This window comes from Cygnus olor, chromosome 1 (genome assembly GCF_009769625.2).
Source record: "Cygnus olor isolate bCygOlo1 chromosome 1, bCygOlo1.pri.v2, whole genome shotgun sequence".
Lineage (NCBI taxonomy): Eukaryota > Metazoa > Chordata > Aves > Anseriformes > Anatidae > Cygnus > Cygnus olor.
This window is the reverse complement of record NC_049169.1, coordinates 44,642,472-44,667,381: the sequence shown is the minus strand read 5'-3', so window position 1 is coordinate 44,667,381 and position 24,910 is coordinate 44,642,472. Positions and strand designations below refer to the sequence as shown.

General features: G+C 47.7%; 1 protein-coding gene across 2 annotated transcripts; it reads left to right on the top strand.

The window, feature by feature from the left end:
- The first annotated feature begins 10,445 nt into the window (after nucleotides 1-10,445).
- On the top strand, nucleotides 10,446-24,635 carry EMP1 (epithelial membrane protein 1). 2 transcript variants are annotated; one of them, XM_040555196.1, is made up of 5 exons: nucleotides 10,446-10,623; nucleotides 21,130-21,248; nucleotides 21,943-22,045; nucleotides 22,150-22,290; nucleotides 22,891-24,635. In XM_040555196.1, exons 2-5 carry the CDS (start codon nucleotides 21,171-21,173, stop codon nucleotides 23,052-23,054), a joined length of 486 nt encoding a protein of 161 aa, XP_040411130.1. In that variant the 5' UTR covers nucleotides 10,446-10,623; nucleotides 21,130-21,170; the 3' UTR covers nucleotides 23,055-24,635. The 2 variants fall into 2 exon arrangements, with proteins under 2 accessions (XP_040411130.1, XP_040411141.1); XM_040555207.1 differs by having other exon boundaries at nucleotides 10,448-10,623; nucleotides 21,130-22,045.
- The last annotated feature ends 275 nt before the right edge of the window (nucleotides 24,636-24,910 follow it).

Here is a 24,910-nt window from a genome sequence, read left to right as displayed (position 1 = left end):
TAAACTGTTAACTTGCTGTTCACGTTCCTCTCCAGACCATTACAAGTGTGTTGAATAGCACTATTGCTAGCACAGAGCCCTTGGAGGTAGTTCTGATGAGCTCTTTATTGAGACTGACCACTTGAAGGGCTCAGGTTGATGCTTGTTTTGTTACTTGCAGTCCCATCTGGCAGAGCTCCCCACAGCTCCCTCCCATCTTTGAGAGTGGCCCAGTGCACAGGACTGCCTGGCACCAGCCTTTGGCAGACGCAGTGTGTGAGGACACTCTTGCTGATATCCAGACCTAACCCTTTTAATGTCCTGGAACTTCAATTCAGCAAACACGGGGATGGCTGAAAATGAACACAGACACTTAGTTTCTGTACTGCTGAGTTCCAGGTTATGTGAGGACTACATGGAAAAAATCTCTGAGTTAAAGCATGGGAAGGGTTGGGACTATTCACATCAGTGGAGAACAGGGTGCAGATCTGCACCATTCCCTCGCACATCTCCTCTGCTCCCTTGGCTTGCCTCATGCCTGATGTGCCCCTTCCCTTTCTCAACAGCTGGCAGTGGCAGGCAAAGATGCCCTGGGCAAGTTTCCACCCGCTGTGAACAAGCCTGCACACAGAAGGATCCTCCTCGAGCCATCCATCAAGAGTGGGATGGATCAGAAAACACATCAATGGGCCAAGTGTGGGCACAGCACACTCTCCACCCTCTCCTGCCAAACCACAGGCTCCCTGAGCCAGAATCGCTCAGAGCTTTGTCACCCTGATACTCTCCTCTGAAACACCCCAGCTCCTCCACATCCAGCCCCTCAGACTCCCCTAGCTCAGCTGGGATTCTGACCTGAAAAATCTGCCTTCTGCCCCTGAATTTGCAGCAGTAAATAACACCGTGGTCATGTGGCCCATGCTTCAGGTGCCACGCTGTCTCCGAGGTGAGAGGGGCCACCTCGGGGGAAAGTATCCCAGGCATGAAATGCCTCTGTGGTCCTTGAGACAGGAATTCCTCTCACACACGTGTGTTGTGTCCCCACCCCACTCCTCCATTCCCCCCACTGCTCAGTGCAGCTGAAACCCAGCAGCAACACCGGCGGACAGGTTTAGTCACTGCACCACCTGAGTATCGATTAGACCTGCAGGTGGAAAACAAGTGATCAAAGCCAAGGTGTCAGCTTTGCCAGAGGATTCTCCCTGGCTCCCAGTCTGGGCCCGGTGCCAGCCCTTACCCTGTTGTGTTTCAGCATCCCGGCTCTTCCCATGGCAGCCTGGCAGGTGTTTATTCAGGCAGAGGCATTTCACTTCACATGTCTTCAGCTTTCACGGAAGGCAGAGAAATTCCAGAGCTGCTTTCCTGAGCAGCACAGAGCAACCCAACACTGCTGACAGCTGGGACAGGCAGAAAACAACAGCCTCTTTGTGTCTAGGTCAGACCCTCCGCTACTTGTTACTGCCCGCTGACATTTCCCTACACAGCAAAAGGATTTAAAATTACAGCGACAACCTGGCCTTTCTTGTGTTAAGGGCTCAGCTTTACAAATAGCATGTGGCACCCAGCAAGGCACAGGCTGGTCAGCTGCCTTCAGCATTGGGAGTGGGACAACCAGCAGCTGCTGTTTGTGAGTGCAGTGGATAGCGTTGGTTTCCAGGAAAGAGAAAGGCCGGGATTTCATGTCTCCAGTGCACCCACATATTCGGCTCCCTCGAAAGGAGACATCGGAGACAGCAGTAAAACCTCTCTGAGAAAGGGAGGTGAAGGTCAGCTACCAAAGTCTTTGCAGCTTCCTTGTTCATTGCTGTTTCCACCCTGCTTTCACTCTGCTATCACTTGTTTTGGTGGCTGTGACATGCAGATGTCTCTGTTAATTGTCAGAGCTCCATCATGCCCAGTATTTGGCCCATGGCATGGAGACAGTCTCTACACTGAGCTACGAAGGTGGAAGCATGGAACTGGAACAAATGGGTGGAAGACAGCTCAAAGAACCTCCATGAGCAGCCCACAGCATTCACTGCCTGGTCAGAGCTGGTTTGCCAAGACACACTGCTGCTTCTGTCACATGGAGCCTGTCCTTGCTGCAAAACTTGGAGGGGCCAAAGGAGATTGGGACCTCTCTTCCCCTCCACCCTGACTGCTTTTCTTACAGAGAAAAGGACTCTACAGCCAGGTGATACCTGTCATAACAGCTGCTCTGCAAGTGGTCCACAAAGCCAAAAGGCCTCCTTCTACATCATGTGTGGAAAACATCACCACTTTAAGGAGTATAACTTAGCACATAGGTGCTCCTAACACGTGGCTTACTGCCTGTATAGCCACAGTAACGGAAATAGGATGTCCAAGTTGCCCATCACCTTGCTGGCATATCGCTCACCTTGACACACACAGAGCAGCACTGTGAAGAGGATCAGACCCTGCACTCAGAAGGCTTTTGCCCTGTTCTTCTGGAAGGGTTGAAGTTGATGGTGCCTCTCATCCCCCTGTCTTTTACCCTGTCACAGTACACTCAATATTCACAGCCAACCTGGCCACTGCAAATTTATTGTTGGAGGTTATTCAGCCCATGTCTCATTTTGCTCAGCTTCATCCTCTAGTCCAATTAGGACCAGTTGTGAAAAGTAGACCCACGCTCTTGCATATCACAGAAGACGCAGCATTTGTTCTCTGAAAGGTAGTACCTGCAGCTTTGGGGTTACCCTTAAGCTTCCATCAAAGGTTCAAAAATCCCTTCAAATAGCCACATCCTCTTAAAGATTTCTTCTCCCCACCTCCAAGAGTCCTCCTTCACCTGAGAGCTCTCTTTAACAGTTGCTCACATACTTTGCTTCAATTCATTCATTCTCATTTTCTGTCCAGATGACCATGCATCCTACAGGAATGGCAGTACCCAGACATACCTATCGAATTCAAGAAAGCCTTTTGTGCCATTGAGATACTTGGCTGATTGTCATTCCACGCTCATAAAGCATGATTCTTTATAAGCACACTTGCAGTCAAAAAGCCCAGGATTTTCTGTGTTAATCATCCTCAGAGCCAGGCAATGTGGTGAATGCTCCCTTTTTCCTCCTCCTTATCTAGCTCATGTCTTCTCCCATGCTTCCAGCATGGAGCTGTGCAGGAATATAGTGCCTCTGTTAGAAGGTTAACAGTATTTTTGGCTGCATTAAGCAAAGTATCACCAGCAGGTCAAGAGGGGTGATCCTTCCCTTCTACTCAGCATTGGTGAGGCCGCACCTGGGGTGCTGGGCCCAGCTCTGGGCTGCCAGTACAAGAGAGACATGGATATACAAGGGAGAGCCCAACAGAGGGCCACCAAAATGATGAAGGGACTGGAGCACCTCTCCTGTGAGGACAGGCTGAGAGCTGGGGCTGTTCAGCCTGGGGGAGAGGAGGCTCAGTGGGGATCTCATCAATGTCTATATCTAACTATCTGATGGGAGGATGCAAAGAGGACAGAGCCAGGCTCTTCCCAGTGGTGCCCAGTGCCAAGACACGAGGCAAGAGGCACAAACTGGAACACAGGAGGTTGCCTGTGAACAGCAGGAAGCACTTTATTGTGCAGGTGACTGAGCACTGGAAGAGGTTGCCCGAAGAGATTGTGGAGATCTCCCTGGAGATCTTCAAAGGCCACCTGGGCATGGTCCTGGTCCATGTGCTGTAGGTGTCCCTGCTTGAGCAGGGGGGTTGGGCAAGATGACATCCTGAGGTCCTTCCAACCTCAGCCATTCTGTGACTATGTGATACTGTGTCTTCTACTTTGGAAGTGTCACAGACAGCCAGGCAACTCCTCAGTCCCACAGTGCTGCTGGGACTAGAGCGATTCCTTGTCATAGGACTTGAGGTAAATCCTTTCAGCAATGAAAACTTTCAGCCTTTGCTGTCATTACCACTGACGACCTCTCAGAGTAAAATATGGCTCTGAAATTTGTGTATGTGAGAGGGATATCTGCAACTCAAGATCTCTAAATGACATTGTCTGCCTGTTCCCCTACTAAGTGCTGTATCACATTGCAAACTCTTCTCCAGCTCTGCTGTCCTTGTTAAGTTGCTTCCAATTTTCTTTCTTTTGCAAGTTCCAAAGACTCCCGCCCTTTGAATAGCTAAGTTTGGGTTTATTTTCCCCCAGATAATAGGTTTGCATTTTTCCAGTTTGAATCTTGCGTTATTATTTCCTGCCCATATCCTGCCTCAAACACAAGGGAGCCACGAATGTGGTGACTGTACATTACAAAAGGAGAAGGAATGGAGTCATGAACATTTTTGTGTTTGTGAATGCACAAGGCACAGAAAGGGAGCACGTGTGTACGAGGGGAAGCAAAGCATAATTTATGTTCCCTCTGAAAAGACCAATGGACAGCTGGCAAGAAGCAGGGAAGCAGGGAGCAAAGAAGAAGGGAGACCTTAGTTTGATGCTCAGTCTCTGTACTGAGGTGACAGGATTTTCCCCCTCACAAGTTCTTGCTTTACCACCACTTTCTTTACACAGTGGTGCTGTTTAATCCCTGATTTAAAATCAGAAAGACTGCCATGGGGTCGATGCAAGTTGTTCCAGTTCTGTGCTGCTACAGCTAAGCTCAGAAGGTGGCCCACAGTGTAACACGTATGGATATTTCCTCTTTCAGAAGGGAACCATGCATCTGCAGACATAGGAATCATTTCCCTCTTTGTCAAGGAATGAAAAAGGCAACCTAGAGATCCTCCCCTCCCTTTTGCCATGCAGCAGCAGCATGAGAGAGAGGAATTCCCAACCTCCTGCCTGCCCTCTGCACTTTGCTCAGGGACATGGAGCTCAGAGGCACTTTCCTTGTTGGCCTTATCACCCACCGTGTTCATCCTCTCTGCCCTGCTCTGACCCAGTCAATGCCCAATCTGTCTTTACTTCTCAGCTACACTTCCCTGTTTTCCTTCTCCTCCCTCCTCACCACACGTTCAGCTGTGTGCTTTTCCCCTCCCGCCATCCCTTCCCCTCACCCCAAGACCAATACGGATACCACTGCCATTCCAAGCAAGCCTTCCCTGGGCTTTTCCTTTGGTTTAGTTGAGTAAGCAGTCTGCGGGCTTGGATTACTCATGTGCCAGTTGCCTTGCAGTCTCTACTGTTTCTTATCTTTCTAGGCTAGCACTTTCCCTCTTGCATACGTGTAGGGCCAGCGATATTACAATGCTACTTAAATAAGTGATATTGCAGAGAGTGAGAGGCAAGTACACTTACTCTTGATGCACCCTCCAAGATCTTATCTCTGTCTGCAGAGGGAGAATCCTAGGACCTTCCCAGGACACCAACACCTACGCTAAGAAGAAAGTCCAACAAACCTTCTGTGGAGCTGACAGCAGCAGAGAGCCCATGGGAGCAGTGCATAATGTTCCATTATCAAATGTCCCATAACCAAACCTCATCCACAGCACAAATGGCACTGCCCCTTAGCTAAGGTCTGTTTCTACAGCCAATGACACAATAGCAGTCCATGGTCATGCAGCTAATTCCTTTTGTCAGCACTGAGTGAAAGGAAAAAAATAAAGCACTCTCAACTCATGCCATTTCTTGGTGCTTGCAGGATTTTATTTTTTTTCTCCACCAACACAGTAAAACCTGTTGGTGCACAGTGTGTACTGTCAATACAGCAGCCACAGAAGGCAGAAGTAGAAAAGAGCCAGGAGAAGGAAAAAACAACAAAGAAAACCTCCTTGGCTGCCAGAATGGATGAGAGAGACCTTCATGAGCAGGTGGAAAATACCACCAGCCACTACCTCTTTGATGTGGAATGGGAGAGGTTCTTGGGGAAAGTGACAGCTCAGGGCTGCTGGGGCTGAGGTACCATTTGCACATTACAACCAAATGTCTTCAGCTGCCGTGTTTCCAATGTAATAAAGGGAAGAGACTGAGGCAGAAGTTAGAGGAAGGGAAAACAGATGGGGCATGCTGTTCCCCCGCTCTCATAAAAGCAGGAGAGGACTTCATTTCAGATGGCTTTCATCTTACCACACCCTCTTTTACTCCAGAACATGGAAGAAAGTTACATTTTCCCTGCTTCAAGTCTCTACTTCCAGCACCAGCCATCTCACACTACCTCTTCCAGGTGTTTAACACCTCCATCTGAGGATCACAACCAGCCCATCCAACAGCTCCTGGAAAGGCAGAGCACTTCTGAGCTAACTGATCCACTGAGAGCTAGTCCAAACCCCTCAGCCAGTTACGAGTGAATTACCATTTATTCAGTCTGGCAGAATCTACAGACCTGCTGCAGAGACCACAATGTGCATGTCAGTACTTCAAGACAGTGTGAGATGCCAGTCCATCCACTGCATGGAGGAATCAACCCATCCTCAATCCCCCCTCTCCAACATGAGAATGAAGCGTATGGCCTGTCTCACATGCGGGGACAAAACTGAACTTTAATCACTATGAAAAGTATGGAAGGAATGCTCTCCTTATCTCATGTCCTTCTTTTTTATTTTATTTTTTAATTCCTGTTAAGAAACATGGACAACTTTAGGGCTTCCCAGATGTGGTAGGTGGGATGCAGGGAATGCATTATGACATTGAACCCATCTGTAATGCTTTACTCCTAGGGGGAACTACAGCAAGTCCTCAGCATCAAAGCTTTCTGCCATACTGCTCAAACACTACAAACTCAGGGCATTTTGAACACTGTACCTATCACCTGCTTTCCAAGGTCAGTCAGACTGGCAGCCCTAGCTGATTTTAGAAAAATTTGATACGGATTTTTCCATAGGTTTTGTTCTTCAAGCAGTTTACTGAAGAATTTGGGCCAAAAAGAGTAAAAATACAAAATCAGCTGAGTACAGGGCAAGTTACATCTGTTCACTGCTGACTGCAATCCATTCTTTCTTGTACCACTGAGCTTGTAAAGTCATCTTCCCTAAGTGCTGGAAATCTAGCATCCTTAGGGGGACAGGAGCATGACAACAAACATTAGAGAAATGACCAAAACCATAAAGGTGTGAATTCCAATATCTGTTTCCTCAGAGCACAGCAAAGCTATAAATAGGGGAACCATCTCCCTCTCCTCTCCAGTGGATGAATGCTTCCATTTGAAGCCCTGCAGGGTCATGCGTGACAAATGCAGTTTATCATAGGGCTCTGAGATGTATCATATGTCTCTGCAAGTTACTGTATCACACGGATAACCCCAGGATACACACACAAACACATCAGTTGCACCATCAGAGAGCAGTATGAAACTTGCTGGTTTCTATTTTTTTAAACCCGCACATGAGCTCAGGCTCAGCCCCACTTCCTCCATGTCATGACAAGCAGAGAAGTAGCGAACAGCATGGAGCATATCAATTCCACCTGTCTCGCAGCCAGCCAGCAGGATGTTGCACAGAGCAAATAACACAATCTAAGAGAGAGGAAAGGGGTTAAATATTTTCAGATTGAAAGCCATGCTGTTTAGACTGGGGGGACTTATTACGCAATGTGTGTTTGCAGATGGTTATCCAGACAAACTCACTTGTATAGCACATGTATGTCCTGTTGAATTCATATCAGAAAGCATTGCAGAGAGCATGGGAACTCTGCTACCATGGCCTATTTACCCTGGCAACCCCCTCTCTAGAAATGATCTCTTCTGGATGCTTCCAGCTGAGCCTGACCATGCCTTCCCATAGCTAACTCCACACTTCATCTCCTCCTCCTCCATTCCTCCTTTGATCTGGGCTTGTCAAAGTTTAATGTTTGTCTTTCTTATCTAATGTCAGTGTAGATGCTCTTCTCGTTACACCAAGGACTATGGTCGTACACAGTAGTGATGTCTGCAGATGTATGGCAAAATAAGCAGACATATAGCAGCTGCAAGCTATTTGTTTGGGAAGAGCTTCAGCAAAGGCTTGGCATGCATGGGAAAGCTTCACCCTCTCATTGCCCATGGAAATGCCAATCCAGATTCCCATAGCTTAAGTTCTCATGGCTTGACCTGACCGCCTCCTATTAGTCGGCATTCAGAAAGTCCTGTGAAATGAGTGATGCTTAGGTCAAGGGACACCATGAATTATGGGGTGTGCATCTTAGGCAATTCAACCTTCACATGTCAAACTGGCAGCACGTTTTACACTTTAGATCCCGTGATGAGACTTTTCACGTCACGGTTTCCATTGCAACCTCCCTTATGAAAACCACACACCCTAAAGGGAGAAGTTGCCAGAGGCACACAGAAAGACCAGCCTCTGGCTGGTTCTCCCTCACGCATACAGAAAGGCTCATTGAGCTAGCGCTTCATCCACAGACAAACAGTGACAGAAAACAAGACAAATGTCATCAACTTGAAATATTCTCCTGCCTTTACCTATCAGTAGGAACTTCTCTTAATTATACCCTGTCTTATCCCTCTCCAGAAAGACAGGTGGATGCAAGGATGGAAATATCCCAAAGAGCTACTGATCTGCTCAGCGGAACTTGAGCTGTTCCCTGACCTCATCATACCCTGACATTAGGGGGACCCCTTACTTGCTTAAACCGTCATCTTGCTCCCAAGGAGGAGCAGTTATCTGCACCTTTGTTTGCTTGACATTCACTGTTACCCTCCCTCACACCTAGCTCGACAGGTAGAGCAACAGGGATGAAGCCAATTGCTGGTAGCGTAGCAGTGTTCCTCCAGGGCCACAGTCACAGCATATGTGACCTGGCTGGTTATGTTTCTTTACTCTTCTGGCCAGGCACCAATTTTTCCAGAAGGAGAGTTAGGAAGAAGCACTCCTGTGGGCAAGCTGCTGCTGACGCCTCAGAATGCTGCTACCTCCCTGCAAAGAGCCTGATGCTGGCCATTGCCTGGCACAGCTAGAGAGCAACTTGTACAAAATGAGTTTGCTCTCTCTGGACAAAGATGTTTTGCCAGTCATGGGTCACTTCACACTCAATTTCTTAGCAGAATTCACTATCATCGCCCTGTGTGAGTGTGTTTTTGATGCAGGTGTTTGGGCTGTTGGGTCTCAGATGAGCACTTCTGCAGCAAGTTACCCTGGGGCAAGTGGGCAGTCACTTGTGAGCAGCTCTGGGGCAAAGAGCAAACCAATCACCACCAAACTCTGGTAAGTGGACCAGAGGGGCTACTTTATGACCACCTGGTCCAGAATTTTGTGTGGAGCTTAGCATCCCTCACTCCAATAAACTCTGCTGGGAGACCAGGGAGGGGCAAATGGGCAGTGCAGCTCAATGCAAATGCCAGCTCCTTCTGCAGGGTAAGCGAATGTATTTTGCTTTCCATGGATATCATATTCATGTATATCACCGAAAAAAACACATTCTAACCCATATGTAATAAACATAGGTTTATTACATCCTTGGGGAACAAAATTCTGTCTTTATTTTCCATCGGTGGCAAATTTCCCATGGAAACTGTCTGGGCATAAAGTCTTTGCCCACCATATGTGTCATATTTGTTGCTGTTTCATCCACAGAATCTGTTTTTTAAGTTGGTTGTTATAGTCTAAAATTAGACTGGGACAAGACATATCAATAACACTAGAGAGGATGAATAATCTGAAAAATAGCAAAGTTTATTAATCTGTGTAGTCTTCAAAGAAGAAAGCTTTCTTTTTTGAATAGAAGCAATGCAGTGTCCTCCTCACTAAAGAGAGAAAAAACTTTGCCAGTTATTTTATCAGTAACTGCTCATCTCTTTCTGGCCTCTGCAAAGGAAGGCTTGGTTCCTTACAGTAGCAGATCACTAACTCTATCACAATATGGATCACATCTTAACCAAAATGATTTCTGACAAAACTTCGTCCTCTTTAACCAGCATCTTGAGCTCAGTCTTGCTGTAGCATCCACGAGACATCATTCAATTCTCTGCAAATGTAAAGAATCTATTTTTAGAGGTCTTTAAGTTGACAAGAAATGCTGACCTCAGAAAACTGAATCACAACACTCCCTGTTCCCATGCTCTCCCTGTGGAAGCAAACCACCTCCATCTTGGCCAGCCTTGCTCCAGAGTCACCACCAGGCCAGAGCTTCATTTTGAGCATCCTCTGCTCTTGGTATGTTCCCAAAAGTCTTGCCCGTGCCCATCCCACAGGTCAGATTTGCATTCCCTCACACTGCCAACCTTGGCAATTTCTCTCTGTGCAGAAGAGGGGTGAGGGATGGTGGTGACTCACCCAGCCTCACTATGTCCCATGCCAACCGGTTGTTTGCTTGTTTGAGGGAATTGTATTGTTGAAGTCTCGTTGCCACATTTGTAACTACACAATATTTTTATGACAACCAGAAGTTCGAGTTTATAAACAGATGCTGTTGTGGGCCTCTATTACTCAGCTGGATCAGCGTCAGTCTTTTTTTTCCAGGCTGTGGTCTCTGTGCTGAGCTCTGAGTCAGACACAACCCTACACAGATTTCTTTGAATCGCTGGTTTCCTCCCAGCGACTCTTGACACCCTGCCAACAAAGCAGGGCGTAGCTTATGCAACTTTTTTTTTTTTTTTTTCTCCCTCGCTTTAAAGGCAGACTGATTCATAGTAACTCCTTTAAAACAGAGTGGAGGAGACACACCCTCGCGTACCACCGAGGAAACTTAAACCACCAGCAGGTCACTCCCCTTCACTACGGCTCTGCGCTCCGGCACAGCAGCACCGCGGCCCCCGCACGCTCCTGCTTCCACAGGTGCCAGCACCGGCCCCCAGCCACCCGGTAAGAGCTTCTCTCCAAATCCTCAACGACATTTTCTCACTCGCTGGTGCCTGCTCCCTCATCCTGCAGCCCCTGGCTTGCTTTTCTCCCTTGCTCTGCCACTTCGACTTGGCATACGAGCTCGCCACGGGATTCACCTCACCTTTCAGTATTTGCTTTGAAATCCAGCTGTGTTACGGGGCAAAGCAATGCTGCAAATATATAGCACTAGCTCCGGCAGTGTAATTCTTGCCTCCAGGGCATGTGCAGCTGGGACACCAGCACGGGGAACCCAGGCTGGGCCAGCAGCCACACGGGAGCTGCCACACTCCTCGGAGCGGCACTGGCATTGTTTACAAATACGGGAAAATGCCCGCTCGAAGTTAGACTGCTGGTTCAGCACTTCTGGCTCTTGCTCACATTTTTCTGCATGTCTCTGTTCTCTCTTCGCTCCGTCAGTATTTTGCCAAGCTCTAATTTAAAACAACAGCCCTTGTTCCAAGTGAATCCGGAGAGGCTTTGGGGTACAGTGGCGAGCAGCTCTCTCATGCCGTTGGGGGTCCCAGCTCCGGAAGCCAGCCCCAGCTGGCAGCCGAAGCGTTGTGATGGGTAGAAATGCATGCTGCACCCCCCCTTGGCAGCACAGACCCAGGAGCAGGGAGCGCTGAGAGGCAAAGCAAGGGAGAGCGTGGACTTGATAGGGTGTGGTGGGGGCAGGCGCTGATGGGAAGTGTGGGATCGCAGAGACTGGCAGTTTTCCCTACTCACCTGCCTTTCTCCATGCAACCTCCCCCTCTCCCTCCCCTTCTTCACCACTTCTCTCACTTCATCAGTCTGCTGTGGTTCGTGTCCTGCGGTCAAATCCCCTGAACTGTTTTTGAGGTCTGAGAAAGGGAGCGCAGTTTGCTGGCAGCAGGCTTTGGTTCCGTAGCAGGAACCCAGCCCGCCCCTACAGTTTCATGGGGCTGAAAGAGCCTGAAACCATATTCAGTCCAGCTGAGAATCACTGGGGCTCAGGTTGGTGCTGTGGACAGTTACAATAGGGATGTCCAAGAAGCTGGGCTGTCCATGTCTTGTGGCAGCAGGATGGATTTTGTGACTTCTTGAGGTCCCCTCTCGCTTGCAGCTCGGTCACGCAGGGATGCCTCCTGCCTGAGAAATAGATGTGTTTCCGTGGTCAGGAAGCTGACTGAGACAGCTGACAGTCAGTCTGGGTGGAAAGTGTTTGGGGGAGTTGTCATGATTAACAATGAAATCGGTTTGTTAAAAAAATAAATAAGTAAATGCTGTGGCCACAGAGCAACTTTTACTCAAAGGTTTTGAATTCCTCAAGGCACCTCTTGAGAGTAGCTTGGCCCACTTGACATTTCTGGGATGGAGTGGGATTCTTTCCTGAGCAAACACAGAGGAGGGAGCAGGGCATGAAGAGTGTGAGAGCACAGAGCTCGTTAGCTATCGTTCCTGTGATAACAGGGGGCTAAGTCAGCCAAATACCCCATGCCCCCACCCAGCACACCTCATCCAGCTGCCAAACCTGGGGACTGTGTGCAGAGGGAGCACGGGCTGGAAGGCAGCTTGCTTCCATTCGCCCCACTGGGGAGCAGCATCCAAAGGGCCGCAGCTCACTCCTGCTCACACCACGGTGCGTGGAAGCACAGCCTGGCAGGCGGCTGCTGCTCACCCACCTGAGGAGCTCCTCGCAGCAGGCTCCTGCGGCCGGCTCTCCCCAGCTATGAGTAATGCCTGGCTCGCAGGCTGGGCCCTTCGTCTCGTGAGAGAGCTGGGCATCTCAGGGCACGGGCCGTCCCGAGGCAGGCGTATGAGAGAGGTGGAGCCGAGCCGCGCCCAAGAGCACGCTAACGGACAGGGGGTTTGGGATCCCGCCGGGAAACACCCAGCTCTGGGGTGGGTGCCATGGGACTGCTGGCGCTGCCCGCTGCCCTGCTCAGGACTGGGGCTTGGAGAACCGGCCCTGCTGGCCTAGCCGCTGGTCTTTGGGTCTTGTGGTGTGTGAGCAATGCGAGTGCACGCGGGAATTGCTGCTTGGCGCCCTGGGGTGGAGCGGAGGTACTGTTTTGAAACAGCTCTGGGAGATCTGCTGATAATAGGCAGTGTTTTTTGGTGAAATGCCCACCTGAGGGCCTTGCTTACAGTCACAGAGGAGGGGTTTGCTGCAGGCATGAATCCATCTCTCTGTTCATCATCCCAGCTACAGGGCTGGCACATTGGAAGGCAGGCTGCTTCCTCAGCTCTATCCTCACTCTCACAGGGCTCCACAGGCCCCATCAGCCCCAAGCTGCAGATGTAACTCTTCGATCTGCAGCACATTTCTCCCTCCCAGTTCCCACTGGCTGCCTGATGGGTGCTCTCTTCACAAAGGGGAAGGGACCTGACTAGTGCCCAGCTGGGGTCTGCCCTCAGACACTCAGGCACCCCACCAGGCAAGAAGTAGCACTGCTAGACCCCCTGGATCTCTCCTCTGCCTGTACCCTTTGATAGGCAGGTGACAGCACTGCCACACAGCACAACGCAGGGCAGGCTGCAGGGTGTGGTACTCCCAATTTTTTTCCTTCCTGCTGTTCTCATGCAAAGAAAATGATGAAAAGGGACTAAAAGCTAAGATTTCTTCACCTTTCCTTTAGGCAAGGAGATGTAAGAGCCCCAGAGGTGCACACCCAAAAGGGGGGTAAGGAAGTAGATTTCCATCTCTCCATCTAAAGATGGATGCTTAATGCAGCACGAGTCTTTTCTGCTGAGGCAAAGCAGCATGCACAGTAAAGGAGACTCTTCTCCATGGCCTTGCTGAACTGATAGCTAACCGGTAGCTACAGTGCTGTAACACCAGCCCCGAATGAATGAGCTGAGGCACCAGCCCAAATGTGACCGTACAGATCCTCTGCCAGCACCAGTCATCCCATAGCATGACGAAGGGTCCAGCAGCAATTCCCCATATAAACAGCCCAGAGAGAAGTCTAGAGTACCTCCTCTTTTACACTGCTTTCTGATATTACTCTCCAGGGAGGGCAGCAAAGCAGTACATCCGGGGGCTGCAATCTGGAGCAGGATTTCTTCAGCCCCCCCCGGGAGAGTTTTGGAAAGTACCTCCTGAGTTTGAACAGCTGGTCAATGAACAAAGGAAACCCGGGCCAAATTTACAGCTCCACACATCCTCCTCCTCCTGAACTATTTGCAGCAGGGCAGAGAGTACATGGAAGCTGCTCTCTGAGTAAGATCAAACGTAGTCCATGGTCTGTCATGGTAGGGAAGGACAACTCTGCTCCTGAACCCACATTCCCTGATGGACTGACCATTTCTCCAAGTTCTTAGTTAAGATTTAACCTTTTTCCCTCATAAAAATTGGTCTGCTCCACAGGCATGGATGGGTATATGCCCACAGTGAGCTTCCAGGGACAGATCCTGGACTAGGTCATCCCCAACCATGCAGAGAAACACAATGGGCTATTGAGCACTGGGTGGCTGAAGGCAGGTGAGCAGTGGCTAATGCTCAAGGCTTAGCTCTTGTGACATAGAGGATATCTTTGGATTTGAAGAAATCTGGGGTGAAGGCCTTCACTGCCCTTTTGCCCTCACAGGGCAGAGTCTGCTTAAGGTGGGGAGTTGTGAAAGCAACTGCCAGGACTGGGTCCAGCGTCCACATTCTTCTCATTCCTGATCGACATCTCCCCTATGGGCCCCAACAAGCCCTAGGAAAAGACAGTGAGAGCCATGGGAGAAAGAGGGGTGAGCTGCAAAATGCTTAGAGCTGGGAGCAAGCTGGTCAGGGGGCTGCTGAAGACCAGCTCCAGGAACTTGGTGCCAACCTGCCTGCTAGCTGGATTCAGCAGCTGCAGCCAGGCCAGCGTGGTGTGCCCCAGCAAGGGGACTTCTCTTGTGCAGAAAGCCATTTCCGTATGTAACATGAGCTCAAACAACCCTTGTCTTACATGGTTCTGCCAGCTTGTAGTAACTGCAGGCGTAAGCAGCCCTCTCAAAGCCAGAAAGGACATTTTACTTCATGACCACCTTCGTCCCCCTTTCCCCCCAAAGACCACAGCCCAACTCCAAGCTGCACAGCATCCTCTTGCTTGTTCTTTATACCCAGGAGGTGTTACTTCACTCATCCTCTCCTCCCCCCATAATATGCACTGGAGGTTGAAGGAAAGACCCATTGAACAATTTTGCAATTTAGTCCTGCACTGTGTTTTCCAAGCTGGGTTATAGGAACAAGGACACCCTGGAGGCAGACTGACCCAAAAGCTCAGACTCTTGAGATGTCTAAGTCACGTTGACCTCAGTGTCTCATAGTCTGTACTGGCACATTCAGAGGTTTTTCAGTCTTGAGAGACAGGGACTCTATCTGATGAGGAACCATTTCTTTACTCTCCTTAAAAATAAATAAACAAATAAAAGGACAGTCCTTATAAAATTATCTATGTAAATCAGAGATTTGCAGTTTTAAATTAATAAATGCAGCCAAAAACATCCAATGGGCTCCACAGACCTTCCACCTCTATCTAAAGGCTATAGCAAGGAAGAAAAACAGGCACTCCCAAGAGAAATGGAGAAATGGTATGTGCACTTCTGCTCACACCACGCTGTAACCTGATCTTCCCTGTCAGAGCTGTCAGATGGTTTCTCCCACATGGGCACTGTCAAACTCGTGCAGGTAAATATGTGCACCTGTAAGGAATCCATGCACGAGCACGCATGCATGCACACACATAGTTCAGCTCTGCTCACAGAGAAACCACAGACACACACTCCCATTCATACAGGGAGCCACACCGAGCCGCGACAACACCCCTACACACACTGTGTCATCTCCCAGACCGTCAGTCCTCCCACAATTTTTCTTGCATATCTTGGCATCTTGTCTGAGCCCCTGCAAGTCCCAGCAACTCCCAGCCTTTCCCTATATCTAATTCACCCACCCAGGGACCATCCAACGCATCAGGGGCGAGGGTGCTTCCCAGAGAACCTCACAAGGTGCGGAGGATCACTTCTGTGCTGCTGCTAGCTTTGAGATCTCCTTCCCAACACTGCCATGCTCTCTGCCCGCCAGTCCCAGCCCTTCCACAGCATGTCTAGTGTAAGGACTGACAGTGTTTTCCTCCCGCATCAGCTGCTGGCTGCCTGCCCAGCCCTGGGCAGCTGTCTCTTCCCTTTCCTACTACCAAGTGAGCTTTGGAGTTTCTGTTGATGTTGTCACATGGCTGAGCGCTCCAGGGTGGTTTCTTCAGGAGAAAATGCCAATTTCTCAGTGTCTGCCCTAGGAGCTCTGGCATTTCCCCACTCTCAGATGAATCATGAGCATGAGAGCTGGAAAACCCTAGTGTCTCATTTTTTCTGACTCCCCTTGCATCTGTCAGCAAGGGGAGGTTCGTTACCAAGGGTGCATTCTCGAGGACGTTGTCTGGCCCACAAGAAGTGATTCACGTGCTGAGGCTTAACCACTCCCTTGGGAAAGCGATTCCCCCTGATCCCTTGGAGACTGTACCACCAGGAAATGCTTCCCAAGAACCAGGCAAAATCTTTCATTTGATTAAGCTTATATTCACTTTTAACCCCTCGGGGCTCTACTCTTTTCTTTTGTTTGACATTCATCTGCTACTTCTACAGCCTTGCTGTACCCCATGTGGTCACCACAGACAGACAACACCCATGCACACATAAAATCTTTTCACTGCCATAAACCAGAGGCTCCAAAGGTCTCTATGTGCCCACACATGCCTCCTGCCCAACCCTTTTCCCACACATGTGAAATCTCTTTCCAGAGGCACCAGCCTACTCATCTGCATCTCTATAAAAAGCATCTGACTTGTAAATTGAGTCAGGCCGGTCTGTCAAAACCAGGTTCTCAACAGCTGTGCTGGCGTAGAGTGGTTTGTAAAAGTCTGGAGTCAGCAAGGACTCCAGATTCAGCTGGATTTAAAGCAAGAAGCAGAGCAAAGGTTGAAAATAAAAATAATAATTAAAAAAAAACCTGCTTGCTTAAAATTGTCATGAGCTTTCTAGTATCAGTGCAATGGGTTCAAAGTCACTGTGCCACCAGAATATCACAGAGAACGTCACATCTTTGCAGTCAGCCAAGTGGCCCTGGGCATGATGAGAATTCACGCTCATATCATGCACAGCGACAAGGCGTGTAATCGTAGCAGGGCTAATATGAAGCCATGGCCTCACCTCAGTCAAAGGCAGATCTATGAACTCAGTAGAAAGTTTTATTCTACCCTGAGATTTCCCCTACTTGATGGCATCATGGCAGCATTGCTATTTGTAGGCTACCTTTGCTGTGAGGAATGCACCAGTGACAGAGGTGGCAGTTTGTGACAGTTTCAGACAGCATCAAATACTTTGTCTTTTCTGTCCCATTCTTTCCAATTTTGCCCTTCCTTTCCGAGTGGCCTTGACCCTGACTCAAAGCACCAGTATTCCCGTGTCTATGGCCAAGTTCATGTGATTTCTCTGAATACTGGAAATATATCCTACTGCCACCATCAGAGACAGTGTACTGGTTGAGAAGGACCACTGATCTGACTGACTTATGCACTTTTTATATTCTGTGGTGGCAGCCAGGGGAGGCAGAATTTCTTTCATCTCAGTTGCTTTCAATCTACGGAGGTTTTTGTTGTGTACACAAAGGTATATAATCTTTCCCCAAGATGTTGAAAAATGGAATGTCTTAATCCCAAGGGAATTCAGCAGAAAACCTGATTTTCAGGGGAGTCGGAGGTCACCACAGTGCTCACAGAAGGTGCGGTTTAGATGCCATGTGCTCTGTGGACGCTGTATGCTCTCCCCTCAGTCAGCATCTCTCAGTACCTCATCAGTTCATCCTAGGAGAGGTAGTCCCACGCAGAAACTTCAGTTCAGAGAGGAGAAGGGGAATGCAAGTCAGACAACTCCACCCCTCAGGAACATTTCAGATCCAAAATATTTCAGATTTAATTGAGAGTGTTCCGATTTTTCAACCAAACAACCCAATCATTCCTGTGGAAACATCCTGTACACTTCCTCTCAACTCCTTTTCTCTGCAAGAAACAAAAGACCACTACCTAATCTGGTTTGTCCTCTTAAGTAATCCACTCCTGGTATTTGAGGAACTATAATATGGGAATTATACTTTGTTATATCTCCAAGTGGCACTTTGCATTCCAACCTGATGCTATGCTAAGCGGTAAACTAAGGGCAAGGACTCACTCTGGACTGCCCTCCAGACAGCAGGTTCCAAAACACTTAACTAGACAGCAAGAGGTTATGGGTGGCTACATTTTGCCTGCATGGCAAAACTTTGTCTCAGTTTTTAATGGAGTGCTTGACTGCTTGAACTTGAACTAGGGTGCAGCAGATCTGTGTGTTGTTTCCTCCTCTGTGCACTCCTGTGTGGATAGAGAAAAAGTCTCTGTGTAGATATAGTCTGTCGTGCTTATCTGTAGGCATTTTTGTGCTGAAGGCTTCTATCGTGATTGTTATTCATGGTTACTGTTGGTGGGACTTGCTATTTCTCCTCATCTGTCAGCCCAGCCTGCTGTCATCAGTGCAAGATCTTCTCTCTTGACTCACCCATGCAGTTCAGCAGGTGCATGATCTTGGCTCCTTCTTCCCCACCAGAATGTCCTACCTCAGCAGTCATTCTACTCTCATATCTCAGCCTTGTTTTCTTTGGCTTAGCTGGAGTCTCTCCTTAAGAAAATGCACCAGGAGGTTCACTGCAGGATTCACAGCCTGTTTGCTTGACTGGTTCTTGAGAAGCAGCCCTAAAACTAACAGTGTCCTGAACACTTTTAGGGTTAAATAATTTATTTTGAGAGCTTTGGGGTGAGTCAGTGGAAAAAAATGGCAGATCTATGAAGGTTAAGACTGACTCATAATCCGAGAAGAGCCTAAGGAACTCCAAATCCAACTGCAGTTTAGGAAGGGGAATGTTAGAAGAGGCATTTGCATGCAATTGTGTCCTATTGCTCCAGCAGTGTGACCCCACCCTGTAGCAGAGAAAGATGTCTCACACTTAACAAATGGAAAGAGTATCCTGTCAGTCACTAACGTTCTGCCAATTTCTCTGCATAATGGGAGGAAAAGTCCATGTCATATAGGCAGAGAGAGATGACTCTATTTCAATGCTGTTCACCCACTGTTCCTTTGGGATTGTTCTCCAGTGTTTTATTTAAAAGGCAGACAGAGGCAAAGGAAGGGGAAAGTGAATGAATAGAGAGGGAGGTGTGTGCTTTAACTCACAAAGATTCAAAACTAAGCTATGAACATATATCCCGGGGGGGATGCATTTGATAGCATGTATATTCAGGGAGAGGTGCTGATGTTCTCAGGAAGTAGGTACATTGAAATCACCTGAACTGACAGTGCTCTAAAGCAGTGCAAAAACTGGGCAGAAAGAGCAAAGGGAATAAAGGATTTGGTTTTCTCCTTTTCTTCTTTCTTTTTTCTTTACATTGAAAAGTAACATTTTCCCTCATTTTCCTTTCTGAATGCAAACAGAAGATGCATTTTAAAGGACTATTCTAGTCCTTTAGGATGTCATGAAAGTAGGTTTTCAGTCTTTCAGTACAGGGCTTTTTTGAAGGTCCTCAAAAATAATCAGCAAAAAAACCACTGAACTCATTTTTAAAGAAACATGGAAAAGAACATTCATCTAGGAAAGGAAGACAGTTTAGCCACTGTTCAGCAAAGGCACAGCAGGCAGGTCTGCCATAATTTGGTATATACATAACAGTAGATGGTAGTGGCAATAGCATTTGTTACATTCTGTGTATGAGCCAAGGTAATCAGAAACAAGGATGACAAGTATTCAAACGGATGGGAGTATTTGACTTAGATGCTGTGTTCAAGGTACCTGCTGCAGCTATAAACTTAGTTCAGTGATAGCAATAGTTTCACAGCTCGAGGTATGGTGGAGGTATTCAGATCTGTTCTCATCCACCACTTGGTGGCCAAGTTCTTACTCAGGAGATATGACCAGTCACCAAACCTAATTCATCCTTCTAAAGAATGATCTTTCTTGGGTAGGGGCTGCATAACAAAGCTAATCCTGAATTTGGACAAAGTGCCACCGATGGAGAAGCCTGCCTGCCCACTGTGGTTTGTGGAAACTGTATACAAAGCAGTGCAAGGAATAGCAGCAGCACTTTAAAGGAATACAATCCCATATACAGCCACAATGAAAGACAGGAGTGGAGAAGGTGGAGTCAGTGAGTAAATAAAGAAAATATTTATAGGACCTTACAAAGCTTTTTGTCACAATTTGCATGAAAGACATCATGAAATATAATTGTGTTGTTCCTTGACAATGTTACCACACCCCGTACAAATTGTGACAGCATCAAACCTTACTTGAGTCACATGGACCAAAATAACTTGACAGCCAACATTAATCAAATGCTTGACGCTGCTCTTCAGTAGCACTTCAGTATCATCCCTACCAAGAGACAGAGCAACACAGCCTGTTACACTTTCTAGGAAGGAGTCTTTCAATGGCCACAGAATGGGCCTAGCAAACTTTCCTGCCTGATATCTGTGGCTATACTGACTGATTACTACTAAATTCCTGGAAGGAGAGGAAATATGCTCACTCACTTTGTGTGAATTGCCTGCACTCACTCTTACAGCTGAGATTTATTCCTTGTATTTCACATTTTCAGGGAAAAAGCCACCAGACTTCATAAAGAGTGTCACGAGAGCTATCTAAAGTACATTCCCCTCCCAAAAGCCTTGTCGTTCCAATGACATGTTCATCAATGATAATGAATATTACAAAAGTAAAAACTTGCAGGGTACAGAGGGGGGGAAAATAAAAAAAAGAATTTGCATTACAAGAGAATCTTACTGCAGTAATAAAGTGATCTGCATGCCTCAAGTTTTAAAAAGGAAATGGGTAGTTTTCTTTTCAAAATTAAGCATCTTCCTCTACTCCAGAACACCTCAGTGGTGTTTCTGTTCCAGTTATTCTCTTTACATAATGGAGCAGGCCAGTGAGTACTGGGAGTCCCCCAGTCCATTCTCTACCATTGCTCAGCACCTGATGTACCCAAGGAACAACCATTCCTCCACTCCGCACCACCTGTCAATGTCCCAGACCAGCTGGAGAAGGCTGTACTGCAAAAGGAAAAGAGATCAGGAAGACAAAATCTTTCCTGACCTCCGTGAATCCTGTGAGCAGAAACTCTGCTTCCTGGAGTGTAGGCCTGGAGTATGTCATTTTTATTTTACATAACCACACACCAGTTTAAGCAACCTATGTATATACCCAGGCTATTTTTAAAATGCTATAAAGCTAACTACCCCTGCTCTACATCTCCTCCCAGACTGGTTCATTTACCTCCAGGCTTTCTTTAACTGCTTGAGCAACTCCCTTGCAGATTTTGACAAAGGTTTTAGCTATGTTTTTGTGACTACATGCTTCCAGAATGGATTTAAGATCAACCTGCTTTGTCACATGTAAATAAAGCTTACAACAATGTCATTCTTTGATTTAGCCCTTCCCTTCATCATCCCTCTGCTCTTGTTCTCCTCCAGAGCTCTCTGCACTAGCGACACCACCTAGGAAGGACGCCAAGATGTTGGTGCTACTGGCTGGTATCTTTGTGGTTCACATCGCCACCGTCATCATGCTCTTTGTCTCCACCATTGCCAACGTAAGTAGAGACCACCCTGGAGGAGACACCTGGGGGCTGCTGTCACCTGCTGCAGCAGTAGCCCATCATACGGCTGGCAGAGGGACAGGCTGGTGGGTGCTGAGGTCTGTAGATGAAGGACATCTGCTCGCAAGTAAGGGTGCGATGCAGTGAGTCCAGGGCATGTGAGCCAAACTGGGGTGGTATGGGGAGGCGGTGGTATGGGGAGACAGCCTGCCATGCCCGGTGCTGCATCCCAGAACCGGCAGCACCTGAACGCTCCTCGTGCAAGCGAGAGGAGATCAGCAGCTGATGGCTTTGAAGTGGTATTTATCATCCCATCTGGCTGTCAGGCTGTTACATAATTATGCGCTCTCCCGTGCCTGTCTGTTTTTATGATAACAGCCCGCTCCCGGGAGCCGCCATCCACACACCTCCTAACATTTTACCCCTTATCACCACCCACGAAGGCCCGCGGCCCAAGCACCGCCGGGCCCTAGCCCCGCCGCCGCCTCCATCTTGGGACGCGCCGCCCGCGCCGGGCCCCTCAGCCGCGGGGCGAGGCCGCCGCCATTTGCCGCCGCCATTTGCCGCCGTGCCCGGGGCGATGGTGACCCCTGGCGGCTCCGCGGGGCCGCCCGGGCCCGGGGTTGTATCCCCCCCCCCCCCCCCGCTCGGTACGTTCCCCCAACACAATTGTGTCATCCCATTTCAGGTTTGGATGGTGGGTACCACCACCATGGGAAAAGGCTCGTGGGGACTCTGGCTAATGTGCAATGGCACCTGCAGGCAGCTGACAGTCGGCAGCAGCGAAGCGGGTGAGTGACATCTGCATTTTCGTTGTGGCAATGATTTGCCAGACTTTGGTACACAATACCGAGGCAGAGTCCTGACCTCAGATCTGCTCCCTGTGTGTTCACAGCTTCCCTCAAAGCAGCACAAGCCTTTATGATCCTCTCAATCATTTTCTCCGTCATCGCGCTTGTCATGTTCATTGTCCAGCTGTTCACCCTAGAGAAAGGCAAACGTTTCTACATCACTGGAGCCATCATGCTGGTTTGCTGTAAGTATGCACACCTTGAAATAGCTCTGCATGCTTCCTAGTCCTCCGCAAGCAAAAGTAGCCACACGTGTCTGCAACACATGGCCATCAGGGAAGTTGTCAGCCAGCTAGAAGTTTCCAGTGGCCCAATTTTTTGATAAAATAAAGCATAGAGGAACTGGAAAGTGATATATACATATTTTTAATCTAATTTAGATTATGAAAATATTTCCAGATTTTCATTAGAAATTCCCAGTGGGTTTTGCAAAATACCTTTGAAGAAAAAAAAAAAGAATTCAAGTATTTCAGGGGGCAGGGGAATAAACAGTTAGACAGCTACTGCTCATAGGATTCAACATGTAGCGCCAAACTGTCTGCAGATCTTATTGCTGATTCCCAGTTATCAAAAGTTTATTCCACATGGCACCCAATAAGCAAGCCCCAAGTCATCATGCCTGCAAGAGAAACCCTCTAGAAATAAGCCTAATGGGCAGCAGCCCCTCTCTCGGATGACACAAGACGTGCATTGCAACCTCAGGGGACAACATGACTTCAGATGTCCTGCAGCAATGCTGGTTTCTGTGCATTTTCCAACTCTCTGTTTTCCCTTCCTTCCCACAGGGTTGTGCATTCTGATTGGAGCCTCCATTTTCACAGCTCGGTTCACAGGCTTGCAGTTAGGGTTTGGAAATGTTCACCACGGCTACAGCTTCATATTGGCCTGGATCTGCTTTTGCTTCAGTTTCATCATCGGCATCCTCTACCTTGTTCTTAGGAAAAAATAAGGCTGATGGGAGTACTGGGGAGGGGGCTGCTGGAGACAGGGAAGAATTGCTCTGCTGAGAGAACTGTTGGGCCAATAGAAAAAAAAAAAAGAAAAAAGAAAGAAACAGCCACCATCATCACTTCTGCCACCACTACAGAAAGATACCTAACAAAACTAGAATCCTCAGAAACTCATTCACCAAACAGAGGGAAAAACAGCTCCAACTGATCTCTCACTCCTGGGGCTGCTGCACCAGAAATCTGCAAGTGACCCAGACAGCTGTTCCCCTTTTCTGCAAAGTTATGCGATACCTTCACAAACATTCAAGTCCAGCAGTGATGACTGAAGAGCACCACAAAAACAAGGGCTACATCTTTTTCCCTGTCTAGAGCCCTTCCCACTTACCTTTCAGTGTGCCTTGTGGGTTGGGCAGTGGGCTTATGACTCCTTTTTTTGTCTATTGAAACAAATGGTATGGGCCTTTTGTTACAGTTATATATATATATATATATATGCACATATAAGAAGGTTAAAGACATTAAATTGAGAAACAACCCAATAGAAATCAGATTAAATTAGTATTAAAAATGCTACATGAACACTGCAGCAATATTTTTTTCTGTTCTGTTTCCTATCTGATATTCCCACAGTTGAATCAAATACAGTTAGGAAGGGCAAATATACAGGCATGGATGACGGATAGAGAGAGAGAAAAAGAGGGGGGGGGGGAAGGTACGTAGGGGTTCCTAATTACAGAGGATGCAGTTGCTCAATGATGCATATGCAGGGAGGGAATCATTTGTGTGTGTGTCTACATTTAAATCTTCTATTTAGCTCTAGAACATAGCAACAACACTGGAACATCACTTCTTTTTTTTTTTTTAAGTCCTTATCTGTAGGCAGGTGGGTTTTTTTTGTTGTTGTTTTTTTTTGTTTGTTTTGTTTTTTTGTTTTTCCACATCGTCATCCAGGACATAGTATTAATTGAGAGCCCCAAGTTGTGACAAAACTTGTCACAAAAGCAGATGCTGTTAGCAGAGGAAAGGTATTCCCTAATGAGAGACTTGGAGAGATGAGACAGGACTTGTGTGTTCTCCTCCTTGCTGCACAATCTTAGGCCAGTCACAAACCGGTGCTTTTCCATCTGCCTATACCTACCTCCCAGGGTTGCTGAGATATTTTGAGTCCACTCTGTAATACAAGGTCCCCATGTGAAAAGCTGGCATGGGTAAGTCAGGCATTGTTACTGCTGCAACCCACACATTTCTGTCAGTTTGAAGAATCTCAGTTGCAAGCTGACTTTATAAGGACAAGAGGTCAAAACTTCCTGTGACTCCATCCATACCCTAAAAGGCAGAGTATCTAACAATGTATAGGTGCAGATTGTGCATGGACCCTGTTTACCCTCTCCCCACCCCCTACCTCACCCCCCCCTTCTGTTACATTTTCTCTATGTAGACTTATCAATTTGGTGGATATATTCTATTACTGTACGTTGCTGTTCATTAACAGAGGTATTTATATATAGTCACTTGTAAATACGTTGAAATGCATATTTTTAACTTTTAAGGGTAATAAAAATAAAAAATCTGATTCCCTTATAATAAAGAGTTTGCTTTCGGTGCTTTTTCATAGTATTTCAGATACTTGTTAACAGGTATTCACTGTACTCAGTGAATCAAAGCTCACTCCTTTAGGATGCATGATGGAACAACCATGTTCTCTTTTTTCCTCAGTCTAAAAGATTCTCCCTTTTTGGAGGGGAGGAGGAAGCAGAACAACTGTTAGAGTTCTTGCTTCCGGCTCTCCGCAAGCTCAAGCAGATAGTGTGGGCAGTGGTAACACTCAGTCCTATAGCCAGGCTTTGCTTCACAT